General features: G+C 26.2%; 1 protein-coding gene across 1 annotated transcript; it reads left to right on the forward strand.

Annotated features, from left to right (window-relative positions):
* The first annotated feature begins 6,266 nt into the window (after nt 1–6,266).
* LOC111625135 lies at nt 6,267–8,273 on the forward strand. Its single transcript, XM_023368176.1, has 3 exons — nt 6,267–6,524; nt 6,844–7,011; nt 7,779–8,273. The coding sequence occupies exons 1-3, from the start codon at nt 6,359–6,361 to the stop codon at nt 8,063–8,065; spliced, it is 621 nt and encodes a 206-aa protein (XP_023223944.1). The 5' UTR covers nt 6,267–6,358; the 3' UTR covers nt 8,066–8,273.
* Nucleotides 8,274–17,917: the final 9,644 nt, after the last annotated feature.

Genomic DNA, 17,917 nt, shown 5'->3' on the forward strand with positions numbered 1-17,917 from the left:
CATATACCCACTTCCAAAATTATGTAATGCATTCCTGAATCAACCTCCTTAATTATACTAAGGAATAATACATAATGTGGGGATACTGTTACATTATTTTATTACATATATAGCATATTGAACAGTGACATAACTATGCAACATTTCAGAAAAAAAAATTATTATTCTGTCGCCCAAAGGTTGAGACCCTAGCATTATGTAATGTTTTTGTAAACACCCTCAGCCTCTTGTAATATGCATCAAAATGATTACCTGCATATCCACCATCCATATCTGCATTATGTAATTTATGCATATAGCTCGTAAAATGTTACTGAAATGTTAAAGCTGTAAATTAATCAGGAAACAGATGATAAAAATTTATTTTCAAAAATGATTTTGATATTACTGAGAATTAAAAGTGATAGAATATGCCATTGGACAATAGCTTGGAAGTTTTGTCTGTGGCTGAAAATATATGAAAGTTTGAATGCACACAAAAAGCAATTAAGAGTTATCAAAATACTATGTACAAAATATCAAGTTGCTTAAAAGTCACAGATTGCCTGTACTAGAGTTGATTATCACTGTATAATATACATTCAAGTGTTTTCAACTTTTCTGAGAAGACCATGTATGCTGTAAAAGACAAGTCTGGAGGCCAGGTACAAAAAATATAGTCAAAAACTAAGATTAATATTTGTTTATTTCTGAATAACATAGACATTAAATCAATATAAAATTTGCAAGTGCTTTTTTGAAAAATGCCATCAAAATTTTGTGGAACTCAATATTAAAATCTTTAGATGTTTGTTAAACAGCAATGTTTGATATTTTGATTTTATATATTTCATTTTCAAAAAAATTTGTTTGCAAAGGTGCATAGAAGTAAATATAGAAAGTATCACCCATTCAAACTTCTTAAGACTTGTAAAATTCTCTTCTGACAGGGATTTTAAAAATTTAACAAACTTCCTTCTTTAAATAGGTTTTTATAAAAAATCATTTTCAGAAGGTCTATTAATGCTAGTTTACTTTTTAAAAGTTTATATCCTTTGGACCTAGTTCAAATGTTGTTGATAAAATAAGTTATTTTAGTGAAAACAAGCTATATAGGTCAGATAAATATGCTTTTATTCAGAATGTCTTTATGCTTTTTTATTTAGCCATGGGTCATAGGTTGAAAACTCCTGCATTGTACAATGAACTAAACATTTTTTGGTTTGCTCTAACTCAAGATACATTGTATATCAGGATAAATGATTTTTGTTCAGATAGTGTGACTTGTCATTTACTTAAATGGTATTTGTTGATCTGGAATACATAAAAACATTTTTGACTGAAAACATTTAATATAATATAAAAGTTATATGATGACATAGATACTGTAAATACAAAAAATATATAGTGCTTTAAGGCTATATCTGTAGTAAAGTAAAAAATAGTAGGTTTTTATTATTATTACTATTATTATTATTATTTATTAAATATTCAAATTGATTACCATTAATTGTTTGCACTCATCATTTCTTTCATGCAGGTTTATTCAAATATTTCTTGAGAGAGAAACACCAGTTTGATTATATACATTTCAAGCATTTCCTTTAAAACTTTCATAAAATAAAATTTAAAATATGCTTATTTAATTTTAAAACTAAAATCGAAATAAAAAATATGAGTCTGGACCAAGAAGTAGAAATGCAAGTCATTCTGTCTTCAAAACAGCAGTTGGGTTACTCAAAACAATTTACTTGTTATTCAGATTGAGTTAAGTGCTTGGGTGAATGATGGCCATGCAGCTTAGAAGGAACATTGATAAAGAGAAAACTAGTGTTTATTATGATTTATGATTACAAAATGTTAATATCTGCTCAGTTAATGTGCAGTTTAGATTTTTAGTGCACAATTCTAAAAACTATGGCGAAATTATGCAGTTGTTCAATATATACATTTACACACACATGCACACAAAGTTTAAAACTTAAATTATTCATTTTGAATTTTTTAAACACGATTAAAAAAACTGCAAATTGACCAAAGAAATCGTTTTTTGCTTATAATAATAAACATATTAAATTTTTGTCGTTGACTTAAAGATGCATATTAGCAGAAATAAAATTAAGTTAAAGCAAATATTTAAATTCCAGATTTATCACACTACATTTGGGCAATGACAAGCAATGCATTCTTCAAAAATACTATGAAATGTAATCAATGATATGAAAAATTAGTTAAACAACCATTGTTTGGAAAGTGGAAAGTAGATCTTATATAACCATTAGTATATTCAAATTACAAGTAATAGTTATAATATAAAATAATAATAAACAATCCATCCTGAATGGTAATACTGAATCTCTTTGATACAAATCAAAACATTTTATCATTTGGTATTTATATTTTTCATAATTAGTTTAGAAAATGTATTTTATGTTAGCACTATTGGATTGGTGTTATGAGTGTATAAATAGTAAATGAGACAAATTAACTCAAGTATGGTATTTTTATAATTGTGTTTATTATTTACAGCTAAGTATATAAAAATATCTGTTAGACTTCTTTATACTTTCATCAAATATTCAAGTTTTTAACAGATAATTAAAACAAGCAAAATAACTATCACCCATATTTTAATTTGAAATCACTTATAATAACCACTTTTTTTTTTGTAATTCATAATGAGTAATGTAATAGTAAATTGTACAAGTATCTATACTTTCCAGAAGTACATGCCTCAAATATTTGCATTTAATTATTATTTATATGTTCTGTACATATGAAATAAAGAAATTATATTATAATTGCAAAGGAAAAAAAAAATACATTTTTCAGACAAAATTTTTTTAAGTTCTAAATTTTATAATGTATATAAATCAGTGGTGGCTAACTATAATCTGTAGACTTAAAATAATCAGAGAAGAATTTATTCTTCATATATGAAAAATAAAATAGAAGAAAAACATAGATTGTAGTATATTCATGAATATTTGCTTTAATAATATAATTTTATTTGTTAGTTTTATCAGGAATATCATTTGTTGAAGTAGTATTTATGCTTCCTTATTCAGTAACAATGTAACTTTGTTATATTCACTAGAATAACAAAGGTCCAGGTCACCTTTGTAATGAAAAAAAATTAATAAAATGCTAAATTTAGGAAATATAGTTATGGAGTTAACTACTGATTTAGTAATTTATATATATATATATAATGTTATAATTCATTATATAAGTATTAAAAGTGAAAATTTATTAAACTGTATTGTGATTTAACTAAGGCTCTCCTTTACATTGTATCTAGATATGTTACTGATTATTTTCTATGTTTTTATTTATTTTAGAAATTGTTATTCTTATTGTAAAACTTGAAAACTACTGTTTAAAGTTTAAATATAGAAGAGGAAATTACATTAAAAATATTTTTCTTTACAATCACTAATTTGAGTGTAGTTAATATACCACTCATTTACCATTAGATTCTTTCTTGTTCTTACTAGATGACAGCAGCACTAAGTATGGCTAATAAAAGTATTGTGTTTCATTTCCCTCTCTGATAAATAATGTATGTGAGATGCTTTGTTTCTGTGCATTCAAAGTTATCTACAGGTTTAAAAAAAATGCTTCCACTGATATACTATAACTAAACATGGTTATATCTAATTAATAATAAATTAAATGATGATTCATTTACATTCTCTATTGTTTTTATATTTACAAATCCCATATATAAATTTTGTCTGGAAATTTTCACAAAAGTAATAATTTATTTCATAAAAATATTAATTGATATATGCATTCAAATAGCAGGAAAATATATAACATAACTATAATATAATGTGTGTGCAGTAAAAATATTTAAGTGTTATAATCACAAAGTATATTAATCATCCAGAAGACACAATGCTAGTAATTTTTAAGGATTCTGTTTATAACTTAACATATTGGCTGACTTCTTTTGAGACAGTCATATCTCATTGTTAGATCCAAATTTAACATCGTCAGTCATTATTAAGTTTGGATCTGACAATGAGATACGATAGTCTTGAAAAATGCTTTATCATAAATTGACTCCTTAAAAATGATTAGCAATGTCTTATGGATTATATAAATATGGAATGATGATGAAATGTTTCATTTCAACAGAGAACTAAGGTATATTAATGAAATTGAAATTTTATAAAGAAAAACATTAAAATTTATAAATTATTTACATTTATAAATAATTTTTACTGCAGAATATAAAAATTTCAACCATTATGAAATTTTTCTTTCTGTTTGAAAATATTAAAATATTTGTATATACGTTTTTTTCTTTATTTATGTAACCTCCAATATTGTGCATGGCCTTATGAGATCCCTAAAAACAGACACATGCACATGAGTTCTTCTATGACACCATCAGTTGTCCAATAAATTTTTAAGATAAAGCTGAGCACTTGAGTAGTATTTGAATTCTACACATCAAAGAAAGATTGCTTTTTGATTCTTAATTATAACTTAATCATGTCTACTATACCAACTTGTTTGCTATACACATTTCTCATGTAAGAAAATTGAATCAATCAAAAAAAATTTTGTTTTGATTGATTATTTATATAATTTTATATAATAAAATTTTTATAATTTGCTTATAAAAATAATTACCAAGTTAAATATTTTTATATTCTGCATATTTTAATTTTATGTTATATTAGAATATTTGATTCTGTAGTAATAATGATAAATATTGAATTATTTTTGCATATTTGAATCCCAATATACAAAAATAATTGCAGCATTTCTGATTTTTTAACTAATATTTATTATTGTAAATTTTAGAAATGTAGCATACAGACAGAAGTCATAAACAATTTTAAATATAGAAGACTTTTGCTGTACATAAGCTTGCTTTGCAATATCCTATTATTACAATCAGTATAAATTTCTAATTATATTATAATTTTACAAAATATTAAATTTAAATAGAATGTAAAAAATCAAAATTAGTTATTGTGACATCATCAGAATGCTAGGCTGCAATTTTTAATCATATTTTAATTAAAACAAATCTACTTTCAGAATGAATCAAAGTATAAATTATTTAAATTTTTAAAATTTGAGATCACATGAATATTGTACATCATACAGAGTCAGGGGATATATTATTGATCTCACTTTATTCTAAGGATCAATTCTATACAAAATTTATCACTCTATATAGTAAGGCAAAAATTTTGAATGTAAATTATGTGACGAGAAATTCATATATAGTTAATTGGGGCATCTGGCCCTGTAAGCTTTCCATATCTGGTCTCAGTTAGGATGGATGATGAAGATATTCTTGAGATTAACAAAGGATGGATGGATGGACAAACAGGTGACAGTGGGAATGTATAGGTCTTCAAGTTGGAAACTACAGTCCAATTACTGACCACTTTGGTGTTGTATTGTACAGTACATTTCAAAGTTTATTTCTGAGAATACACCTTGATTTTAATACACCAAACCTAGAGAAAATTAAAATTGGATTTACAAGAACCTGGCAATGTTTTCCAGGATTTATTAGTCATGAAACTAGAAATCTATGGTACTGTAATTAAATAAAACTGTCATTAAAATGTTAAATTAAGTATAATGCTGGCCCTCTATTATTATTGTAAAATGCCAAATATAAACACACTATGAAATTTAAATACATCATATCTATTAACAATAGGCATATATTGTTAATTTTCTACACACACTTTTTTTATGAATTATTAATTTATCCAATGTTTAGCAATAAAGTAATATCTAAAATCTTAATTTATATGGGTGCTACACAAAGTGGTAATCTGTGTACCTATATCAGTTCATGGAAAAGTTTCCATTATTTTTCATGAGATATATATGTACTGTACTGTACATGCATTATTCTTATTCCTTTGAAACTTTTTAATTGTTGTCTGTATGAATTAATTTTAGATTTCTGTAGAAATAAAAGTTTCTGACTATAGATGATATTACAGTAGAGCATCGATTATCCGAAATAATTCGGGACTGGGGTTGTTCAAATAACTGATCATTTACGAAAAACCATATTAAACACAAAACTGTACTGTATATTATTTGTATCACACATCTTACAAATACATACCTTACATAATGTAGTACATTAAAGTAGGCGTACAGTTTAGGTTGGCAGGGAGGGAGAGAGTACCACAATGCCACAGCACTAGCAGAAATTTGAATTTGCTGACTGGAACACTTTCAGTTAACCGATGTTTTGGATGATTGGTATTTGGATAATCAATGCTCTACTGTATATACAAAGTTCATTTAAATACATCTTTTCAATTTAATCTTATCAAATTTAATCTTTATTTGTAAGATCTTAATCAAAACACTTCAAAAAATGTAAATGTATGAAAAATCATTTAATCTGTACAATCCAATCAAATTTGTTAAGGAGCAATATCTAAAGTTCACTCAGTTAATTGACATCTTTGATAAAATTAATTATATTCAAAACTGGAAAAACAACTCCATGGGAATAAATGTTAGGAAGAAACTCAAAAGAGTTAAAGGTAGTCAGAATATTTAATTAATATCCTGGTTCCTTAACCCTTTTGAGTTTATAACAATTAACTATATTAATTAATTTATTGCTTTTTATTAATAAAGAATAGATAAAGTTTTAAGAAATGCAAAAAATATATTTATTAGAAAATAGTATGAAATATGAAATATCAGCTAGACAGTTGAACTCATGTTCATATTTGATAAATAAAAGAACAGTTGTAAGAAATATGTTTTTTGCATATTGTATTGGGATTAATTTATATTATACTTGTAGTTTAAAAATTAGATAAAGTTTTTAATTCTTTTCACAAAAATTAATTATAGATAAAAGGCGCACAACAAGTCATCCTTGTCCTGTCTGTGGGAAGACTTATGTCAACGAAGGCTCTCTTCACAAACATATTGCGAGTCATCCTGAATCTGCTTCTTCCAGTCCACCAGTTCGAATGTGGCCATGTTCAGTGTGCCAGAGTGTATTTTCTCAAGAAGCAGGTAGTTTATCTTTGAATTTGCTTTAAGTTAATTATGGAAGTTCTTCTATTATAATTATTATGAATAAATCAAAATGATATCATACAGAAAAGCAAATATTATATCTTTACAAAATGAAAAGATTTATGATAAGTGAATATTTATATGTTTGTTAAAATCTCTTTTCATTGAACTATTAAATAAACCAAATTCTTAAAAGATTTTTTTAATATATTTTATACCTGATGATTTATGAAAAGATATTAAGCTGTTTTCAGAAACAGCATTATATCTGATTCAAGCTGATTCCACTTATTATTATTTATGAATCAAACAAATTTCAGTAGCTTCATATCCACAGGTTGAAGTATATTTATACAACTCACACTGAAATTAAATTTAAAAAAAAATTAATAGCAGTCAAGCTAGCTGAGATAATAAAGATACCAGTCTACCACTCTGGGGACTCAGGATTGAATCTGGACTTGCAAAGAACACCAGGAATTTCTCAAATAACTGTTCAGATCTCTCTCCATTCATTCATTCATTTATGTAAAGTATTAAAAGGAAAATGCCATTTTCTAATAATTAACATTGTAAAACAAGGTAGTGATTACAAATAAATAGTAACTTAATAAATTTTGTTTTATTTGCACTTTATTTTTTGTTAAATCAAATGATTAAAATGATATTGTTTATTTTATTACATGTGATAAAGATTTATATTTATCAACAAACAATTAATTAATTAAATTTAATTTATATTCATTCAATCTACTATCTTCTAGGTTTACTTCATCACATGGAAAATATGAGAATGGAGCCAAAGCACCAATTTGCAGCACAATATGTTTTGAGTAGAGCAGCAGCAGAGAAGAGAGAAAAAGCTGCTACAACAGTTGGATCACCATCTACTTTACCTAGCACATCAATGAATATTTCAAATGATTCTACTAGTTCAAGCAATAACGGTGGTATGGAATTTCAAGGATCAATTGCATCTACAAGTTCTCACACTCCAGCAATACTCTCTGCTTCTTGTTCCCTTCAGATGCAGGGACCTGGAAATCAATAGATATTTTGTCTTTAATTGGCAACTGCAGAGAAACTGATGAGCTTGTGAGGTAACACAGAAATTAAATTGTGATAACTTTCAGACTTTCAAAGGAATACAATTTTCGTATGAATTTAAAGAATGAAACAGTTGTCTAGGAAAAAATAATAAAAAAAACAGCTTGTTAATGGATGAAACAGGGTGTAAGTAAGGCATTTAAAATGCTGCTGATATCTAATGCCAAAAAGTGATCTTCTAAAATAATGACTGCCTTTGTTCAGCTTCAGCTGTGATATATTATAATAGTGGCATTTCAACTGTATTAACTGACAGAATATTTGCAAATGTCAGCCAATGTGTTGTGTAGTGTCTTTAGTTTAGGTGTTGTCTCCAAGTGCTGTTTATATAAGCACTCTAAATACCATAACTTGAAAAATACTTATCATCTTAAAAATCTACATAAAACATTTTGAACCAAAGGTCAAAGAATTTCACTAAATAAGGTGATCATTTATCCTTTTATACCTGAATTTTATTGTCCGAAAGATTATCCATTCATCTTTTAAACGTACTACCATTTCTAAATCAGTAGAATATATATGAATTTATTCGGGCAGCTATGTATAATAATTCGTCACAATATTTATAGTTTAGGTACAAAAGTTTATGATTTTAATTACATTAAATGGGTCTAATTAAGTGTGAAATTGATCAAAATCATGTAATTAGTAACTTAATTCTTTATTATTATTATTTTTTGATATGTTGCATAGCTGTTATTACTATTGTAAGTGTGCATGAAAAACATTCCTCTTTAATTGCATAAAATATAATCATTTCCACTTAATCAAAACATCTTTTAACTTAGGAAATTCAGAAAATGTTTATCAAATCAAAATCAGATTATTTTAAAAATATGTTACTTAAGTAACAAGTTAACAGTCCATAATTGGTAAAGATTGGCATTATGAATTCTTTGTTAAAGAATTGATTTTGTTCAATTTTTTTTTTTGTTTTTGTTTTTGTAAGTTATAAGTATCTAATTTTTAAATTTATTTAAATCCTACAGTTCATATAAGATGGATTAAATCACAGAAGAGGAATGTATTTTAACACAGTTTTTTTAACTTAATCTTATTCATGTAAAGATTATAAGTATTTTTTTAATGTAATTTGCTTTTGAAAAATCTTGGTATTATTTTAAATTTGGTAAAAGTTATTTTGTTGAAGTTGTGATTTAGTTAAATTATTAATCATTCTTCTTTTGACTTAGCAAATTGTTATAGTTGTCATAGTTATTTTCTCAAAATTTTGTTTTTAGGATTTCCATTTAAAAATACTTTTAATGTGTTAAGTGATTTGTAAATTTGTCAGCAAGGCTTGAAACATCTTATAATACCCATTATTGTAGTGAAATTACAAAAGTTGAATTACTTTCCACATTTGCCATCTGCATAACCAAATAGAGGAATAGGAATATGCACTAATTGAACAAACATAACCAATTTGTATACAGGATATATTAAAAAAAATAATAATAGTAATACATTCACTAAAGCACATATTATCTATGGACCACATACAAATTTGCACATTACATGCCATGGATTATACACAGTATGTCTTTTTAATACAATTAAATTTTCATTGTTTGAAGAGAATTGTGTTAAAAATCTTTGTTGCATTTGAAGATGGGTAAAATGCATGTAAGAGAAGTAGCTAATCTATAAAAAAATGCTATTCTGATTTTCTAATGTAATCATGTTTATACTTGTAGAGAATAAAAGGATAAATTTGTTGAAATTAATTTAACTGGAGTAATGTCTATCTTAACATTATTTCAGTCATAAATTTGACATTCACTATTGTAAAATGGCTGTTCTGAAAATTTAAGCAATAGTTAAACCAGTAGAAAAGTAATTACAATGAGTAAATGAAGAGAAAATTTAAACACAAAAAGTATTGAAATGAAGTTGCATAGAAATCACTTGTCAAGCAAATTTTCAGTGTGAAGAAAATTCATTGTAGATACATTTATTTGAAGCAAAACTAACTTTTTTGTATTTGCAGTCTCTAAACTTAGATGTCAATCAAATGTATCCTCTCAAATTTTGATTCCTTATCATTCTTTAACATAGGTATACCATCTGTGGGTTTCATATTCCTATTTTAAAGCATATCAATATATTATCTTTACATTATAAGACATAAAATATTGATACTATCAAATTTTATATATCAAATATTAGCATTGATTTAGCAAAAATTTCAAATACTGTTTTTACATTCTTTTTTATTCTTTCTGTAGGTGTATTCACTGTTTGAATTTTTACAAGAATTTATTTTAAAAATCAAAGATACTTCATCATTCCTACATTTTCTTAGAAACTAGAATCTAGGAAACAAAAACTATTTCTTAAAATTGGAATAATTGAAGTGATATGCTATATTATATTATTGATTTTTTTCTTTATAAGAATGTGAAAAGAATTATATTTAGTTCCATTGAAGAAAATATTGATGAAATCTTTGTACAAATGAAATATTTAGAAATTGAAAGATGAGCATTTTTGATTTAACTTTCCATATTAATAAGGATTCTTCATCAGGATTTCATTCTTTGTTTTTAAAGGGATAAAAAGTCCAAATTAACTATTGTCAAGACTAAATTATTGTCTTATTCAAATATAGTATTTCATTACAAGTTTAAAAGTTTTTCAGAATGAAAGCCTCTTGTACAATACACAAATTTCAACATAATGCATGTGACTGGTTCAGAACTGGAACTCTGTAGTTAGAACAAGAATTCAGGATCCTTGTTCTAACTACAGAGTTCGGAACCTTATTCTAACATAATGCATTTTTCCTTACAAGTGATTCCAAATTCAGCTGCTGTCACAATTACTGATTCTTGGGCCATTGTATACAGGTATACCTCATCTTACGTCAGTAATTTGTTCCAGGAGAGGCGACTTAAGTCAAATTTACTTGTCACTAGGCTAAACCACAAATAACCATTCCCAGTTCTGTATTTTATTTATAAATGCATTTTTAATAATATATGGTTAATAAAAATATATTTTAAGCTTACAAACAAATAAATTTTAGTTTTTAATATAGTACAGAAAAAAAGTAATCTAAATTTATGAATACATGTATGTACATACTTGTAAATATACATGTTTACAATTTGGCAATGTTTACAGTACATTGCAGACTCTTTATTTGTGAATGTGGTTTGCTCTAAGACATTATAAAAGAAAATGATTTTGTAAGGTTAAATAACAAATACAGTTATTAAAATTATTTTGCGATAGTAGAAAATAAACTAATTTATATTAAATTTACCAATATCGAGTGGTGCTGACAACAACACCAAACAGTAGATATTGGAGCTACCGTGGAAAACACCAATATTGAGCTCTTAACGACCATTAAATAAGACGAAAACACGGAGTCACTGATGTTTTCATGTTTTGTTCTTTAGGATTTATGATGATTATATTAACATTTACTATAAATGTACATACAGGTAACCCCTATATAACATGGCACTTCTATAGCACGGATTCACTCTAACACGGTTCAAGAATTGGGTTAAACCCTTGTACAACATGAAATGTAATACATTTTTACATACTTAAGTACTAATAGTTCACGAATATTATTATTTTCATGAACTATTAGTACATAAGTATGTAAATTTTCTTTTCTTACCTTCTGTCGATACACATGGTCCTTCTCAAAACTTGTTTCAATGTTGCCAGATCTCGACGCTTTTTCTTCTGATGTTGCTAGATACTTATTCCATACTTGCTTTATTCTTCATAAGTGCTTAGCACCATATAAGGAAATTTATAATGATCTTTTAACTAGAAGCAAGCAATCTAAAATTACATACTTTTTGCAAAAGGTAGAGCATGGATCTGAAGATAATGCAGAAAAATACTCAGAGGATAAGGATAACTTGCCAAAAAGAAAACACACTTGCTTAATAGTGCTTTTAGTGATGACAAAGAAAACATTGTTTAATTTATATTAATATGTATCACTTAAGAAAATTTTAATAAAGATATTTATCTTAATTAGGAAAATATAATAGCATGTTTTTTAACTTTTGGAACCTAACCCTCCTTTTCGTACTAGTTCTTTGTTTCATATAACACGGATTCGCATAACATGGCAATTTTTTGGAACGTAACTCCCGTGTTATACGGGGGTTACCTGTATTTAATTTTAATGCTTTTCTAGTGATATTACAACTTCAATATTTGTGGCAGATAGACATAAAGTCAAATAAAATGGCTTAAACTTGATTTTTATTTTTCCATATACAGTGGAACCTCGGTATACGACCTTAATCCGTTCCTGGTGTTTGGTCTTATACTGAATAGGACGTATATCAAACCAACCTTTCCCATAAGAAGTAATGTAAAAATGATTAATCTATTCTCGTGTAAAAAAAAAGTGGCTAGCTTTAAACACCTCGCTTTCCTGGCTAGTTCCTGCTTGATTTTTCATGAGATCAGCATGTATCTTTTTAGCTTTCTTGCAAATAATTGCTTCTGATACACTCGCCAGCACACTGTTTTTCAGTTATCCAAAGCAAAAGCAATTTCTCAACATGGTCTAATGTCTTTGATCTATTTTTAGAAATTGATTTAACCTCTTTCTCAATGTTAGCAGATTTAATAATGTCTTTATTTTTCACAATTGTCAATATCATCGTTCTCGGAATATGGTATGCAACAGTTAAATCTCGAACACGCATGCCACCTCCATATTTCTCAACAATCTCTTTTTTCAGTTCCATTGTGATTTTAGTCATTTTTTTATTTTTCTGTTGCCCTTTTGCAATTCATGATTAATAAAAATAATAACATTTTACTTACAAATTAAAATAAAAAGAAATTTAACAAAGTTATAAACTGTGGCACTGCGAACATCTAGTCTGGTCTAATACACCGGTAGTGCTACTTGTTTGTAGATGGTGCGTATAATTGAATTAAGTTGTATACCGAGCAAAATTTGTTTCGTCCAAACAGGATGTATTTCGAATTGGATGTATTCTAAAGCAGACATATACCGAGGTACCACTGTATTTTTTTTGACAAATGATGTATAATTGAGAACAACTTAACTTGAAACGACGTAACCTGAGGTATATCTGTATATGCCAGTCAATATTATTGTGAGTAACTCCCGATATCAACCACAAGTAAGATAGTCCCTAAGAGGCTGAAAGAACATATTTTTGTCATTCCCATGGGCTACAGGAAGCTATGTTTATGATAAACTCTGTAAGATTTTCTCTAATCCATAGAAACTTGCTATAAAAGCTGGATTACAGAAAACTATAATCTAGTTTTTATAGGTAGCTCCTTACAAATGACATTAGTAATCTCAACATTATATAAAAATTCATCCAAAATATTACTGTGACAAAAATTACATTTTTTATGACTGACATATATTAGAAATAAAGCTAAATTATAAAATTTTATCTGTCTTCAAAAGCAACAGAGATATTTTTCAACTTTTTACTAGTTACATATAATTTAAATGGCCATATTTTATGATATATAATGTTTCTCATATAATTATTACTTATTTAGAAAAAAAAAGTTAATTTCATCAAATATGCTGTATTTGATTATTTGAGAATTGAATGGACTGTTACTTGATTCTTGAGATAATGAAAATTTCATAAAAACTATCACCTTTAATCTAATATTTATATTATAAATAAGATAACTTTTATAAGTTCCTATTTTTTATGTATATATATATTATAACCTTAAAAGAAATAATACGAACTATTGATTTCTAAACTAAATTACATCTTGAGATTTCATTTGACTCTTTGGGTATTCTTTTCTTATGCCTAATACATTATACATTAACAGAAATTTTGATATAAAATGATTAAATATGGAATTATTTTAATTGAATATCAAGAATGTATAAAATAATTTTTTTTAATTATTTTTATTTTTGTTATTTTATGTTTATGTATCTTTCTTTATACGAAGCTTTTTGAGATAAGACTATTTGTATGACAGTATTGGGTTATATATTTTTACACTTGTTATATTTTATTGATTACACACCTCTGCAAAGTTAGCTTAAGCATGTTCGTGTTTTTGTTCTGCTTTTGATTTTGAGATTTTGGTTAACTACATAGATTTACATTACACCAATTCTCCTACAATATTTGTAGTGTACTATTTTTAAATTTTATTTTATATTGTGGTTTTTATGTTATGAATAAGAAATTTAATAAGAAAAATGGCATTGTTTAAATGTGCTAATTTAATAGATGATTGAATGGAAATCTGAAAATTTTCTTTCTTTTATATGTACTTATAAACAATGTTCATTTCTTAAAAATGTAATTTGCTTTTCTGGCAATCAGTACAATCATTTATTAAAAAAATTGGGAATGTGACAAATGAAAGTGCAATGGAATAAGTATGTCAAAATGATTAGTTTACTGCATTTTTTCACAATTGCAAACACATAATTCATATTGAATCTTCAAAGAAACAAATCTTCAAACCAACAGAATTTATTGAATAAACCAGTTTTCATTCAAGTTTATTGTTCATGTCAATGCCAAATAAATGTTAAAAGAAATTAGTAGTAAGGATTGTAAGAAATTTAAATAAGCTCAATCAGGCATTCTCTGTGTCAAGCTATCACATCACTCTGCCCTGGGAATGATCTCTCACTAGTATCGTAAGAAAGAACTTTTTAACTTTATTTAGAACTTCTTAAAAGGTTTGAATATAACTGGTTAAGACAGTCATTAATGTTTGTTTTTAAATAAATTTTGCTGGTATAAAGATTTCTTTCTTTGAATTTATTGAAATAAGCAGTTTTCATTCAAGTTATTGTATTGAGTCTTCTATTCCTTGCATTATATAATCAGATAACATAAATACTAGAGTAAGAGATTGTTGTATTGATAAATAGATGGAATCAGAAAGTTTATATTATATTATTATACTATATTATTATTATTATGTTTATTATTATAATTATTTACAATTAGGAATATTTTTTATATATGTATATTGCATCTGCTTTTAAATACTTTTGTTTTTCAGTTATGGAAAATGGAGGAAAGGCTTTTTTTTTAAATCATATTTTTCCATATCAATCTTGCTTTATTTATGTGGAGTAGTTGCCAAAGTGAAGTTCCTATGTCACTTAACTATGTGTGTCATATATATAAATATATACATATATATATATATACTGTATGTAAAAGTGCACATAAAATTGTTAGGACAGGATTTTTAATTTTTGTATGAGGTTCTCATCAGCACTATCTTATTTATACATTTTATATTGACTATTTTTTTTTGTTGTTGTTGTATGCTTGTTGTTATTATTTTGTTATTTAAATTTGTTTGTCTTTACCTTTAATTTTTGCTTGTTTTTGCTCCTAGTTGCTGATTTGTATGTACCTGTTTTGTGCATTTGTTTCTGTAATTTACCTTTCATCAAAAAAATCTCTTTTATTTTACTTTGTTATGTATTTATTTGTAGAATGAATAAAAATATCAATTGATATTATATATTTTCTATACAAATTATTATTACTTTTTTTTATATATTATTATTATTTTTAATTAAGAAATCAAATTATTCTGTTTGAAACAGAAGTTTTAGATTATTTGTTGAAAATGATATGGGGCTGTTATTGTATCATAATGCATGACAGATCCAATACTTTATGATTACAACCACTGTTTTTAAAAACTTAGTTCATAACCAACTTGTATAATTTATTAATATCAAAATGAATAATAATAAGTATTTTTGGTGTTTAGTTAAAAAAAATTCTCAATAGGAATTTATAATCGAAACAGATTGAGTATAGAGTTGCACAAATAGTTTCTCAATATTCAATACTTTTTGATAAGTTATATCCAAGACTGATTAACACTCAAATCCTACATACTCAAAATGCAAATTTACTAATGACTTTTAATTTTTGCTGCTTATTATGTATGAAAATTTTTTTTCTAAAACTTAATTATGCAACATACCAAATCAAATTTAGAAATATATGATTTTAAACAATAAGTCATGCAGAATCCTGTGGATAAAATTCAGTAACGCATCTTTTGAAAAATATAATTCTTGTTATTTGTAGATTATTATTTATGAAATTTATATAAAACACAATTTCAGATTTTTTTCAACAGAATTTAATTAAAATTAGTAAATGCAATTTTATAAACTTACAGAAAATTTTTGTACTTTCATTATGTATGCATAGGTGAAATGCATAAAATACAAAAGCACAAATTGTATTATGCAGGTTGTTTGCTTAAAAATCAGAAACAAGAAAATATTTTATATATTGAGAGGACTACTGTAAAGCCAGAACTGAGTTATTGATTTAAATATATACATAGACATTGTTTACAGAAATAAAAAATCCATTTTATCTAACACAGCTGAGCACTGAGTTCTCTGTGGATTAGTCAGAACACTGAGTACATCAGTACTCAAAAAATGATAAAATAAATTTTCTGTTTTTGAAAAAGTGCTTATGTATCATTGTTCTGCATAATGTAAACATTAGTAAGAGAGAAATTTCAAAAAATGATGTAAGGATACAATGAATGAAATTGCATTCAATATATGGTTTTTTTGCTTATGAAGATATTCAATACTACTATGTTTCTTATTCAAAATATGTTTTTGGTTTTTTGTGAATAGACTTAATTTTTTCTTTTAAAATACTAAAAATGATGATAGGCTAATTCAAGAAAAGTTAGATTTTATTGATTTTAAAACATTTTCAGTCTTACACATGTGGATGTCATGCCAATAATTGTACTGACTTGAGAAAATTCACACAAAAAAGGTGTGAAGTTTTCAGACAATTCACACAAAAAAGGTGTTAAGGAAAGTTTTCAGTCTTCTACAATAAAGCATTAATTGTATCAAGCATTCCATAAATAATAGAATCTATAAAGTGCTTTAATATTGTTATAGTACACAGTGTGGTATTGTGTGCTCTAACATGTTTCAAATGATGTTTGTTAGTTTTTAGAGAAAAATATGGAGCTGTTTGACAATATAATAGATTTCCATTCAGTTTTATAATAAATTGTGATAATGTAAACTTTCTTTCATATAAGTTATTATAAATACAAAGGTGATGTCCAGAAAATAAAGAATGTTTGGCTGTAAAAGAAAAAAGGAAAAAACAGTAAGAATTATGACTTAAGCACTTGTCATAATACAGCAATAGTTATTGAATTCCTTCATCATAGACTTCCATTGCCAGTTCTTCCAACCCATTAGTGACAGATTCTTTCATCTCATTATCTGTTCCAAAATGTTTGCCACCCAAAAACACTTGCAGCTTGGAAAAATGGGGCCAGGTCAGGATTTATGGTGGGTAGTCAAAACATAGCCAAATTTCTGATGCACAGATTGAGTGGTTGCAGCAGTGTGTGGTTGTGTGTTATATTTCTTGATTAAAGACCATTTCTCACACTTGCATTATTCATAATGTGATCACCATATACTTCCATGATTTACTTATGAATTTCTATAGAAGAAACTTTCTCTGCATTTAGTTGGGATTTTTGATTTTTGTACACATTTTAACCCTTGACAAAACAGTAACTATAATCTTGCCACTATTGAAACTCTATGCATGCTAAACTAACATGCCAGAGAACAAATTGACCTTGAATTGATGGCAGTCATTCATCTGCACAGATTGCTATGCACAAACATTCTTTATTTTCTGGATGCCCCTTGTATATTTTTTTTTTTTTTGCTTTAAACAGAACAACTAAATTATTGTATAAAACATAAAATCTAGAAACTGATATTACTGAT

This window comes from Centruroides sculpturatus, unplaced genomic scaffold, assembly GCF_000671375.1.
Source record: "Centruroides sculpturatus isolate CEXI.00-Female unplaced genomic scaffold, Cexi_2.0 scaffold384, whole genome shotgun sequence".
Taxonomy (NCBI): Eukaryota; Metazoa; Arthropoda; class Arachnida; order Scorpiones; family Buthidae; genus Centruroides; species Centruroides sculpturatus.

Bases quoted from the DNA above. Each gene is read 5' to 3' on its own strand.
- LOC111625135 (XM_023368176.1), top strand. From the start codon at position 6,359: ATGTATGAAAAATCATTTAATCTGTACAATCCAATCAAATTTGTTAAG. The intron at 6,525-6,843 runs GTAGTCAGAATA...AATTAATTATAG, and splicing joins GAAACTCAAAAGAGTTAAAG to ATAAAAGGCGCACAACAAGT. The intron at 7,012-7,778 runs GTAGTTTATCTT...ACTATCTTCTAG, and splicing joins TGTATTTTCTCAAGAAGCAG to GTTTACTTCATCACATGGAA.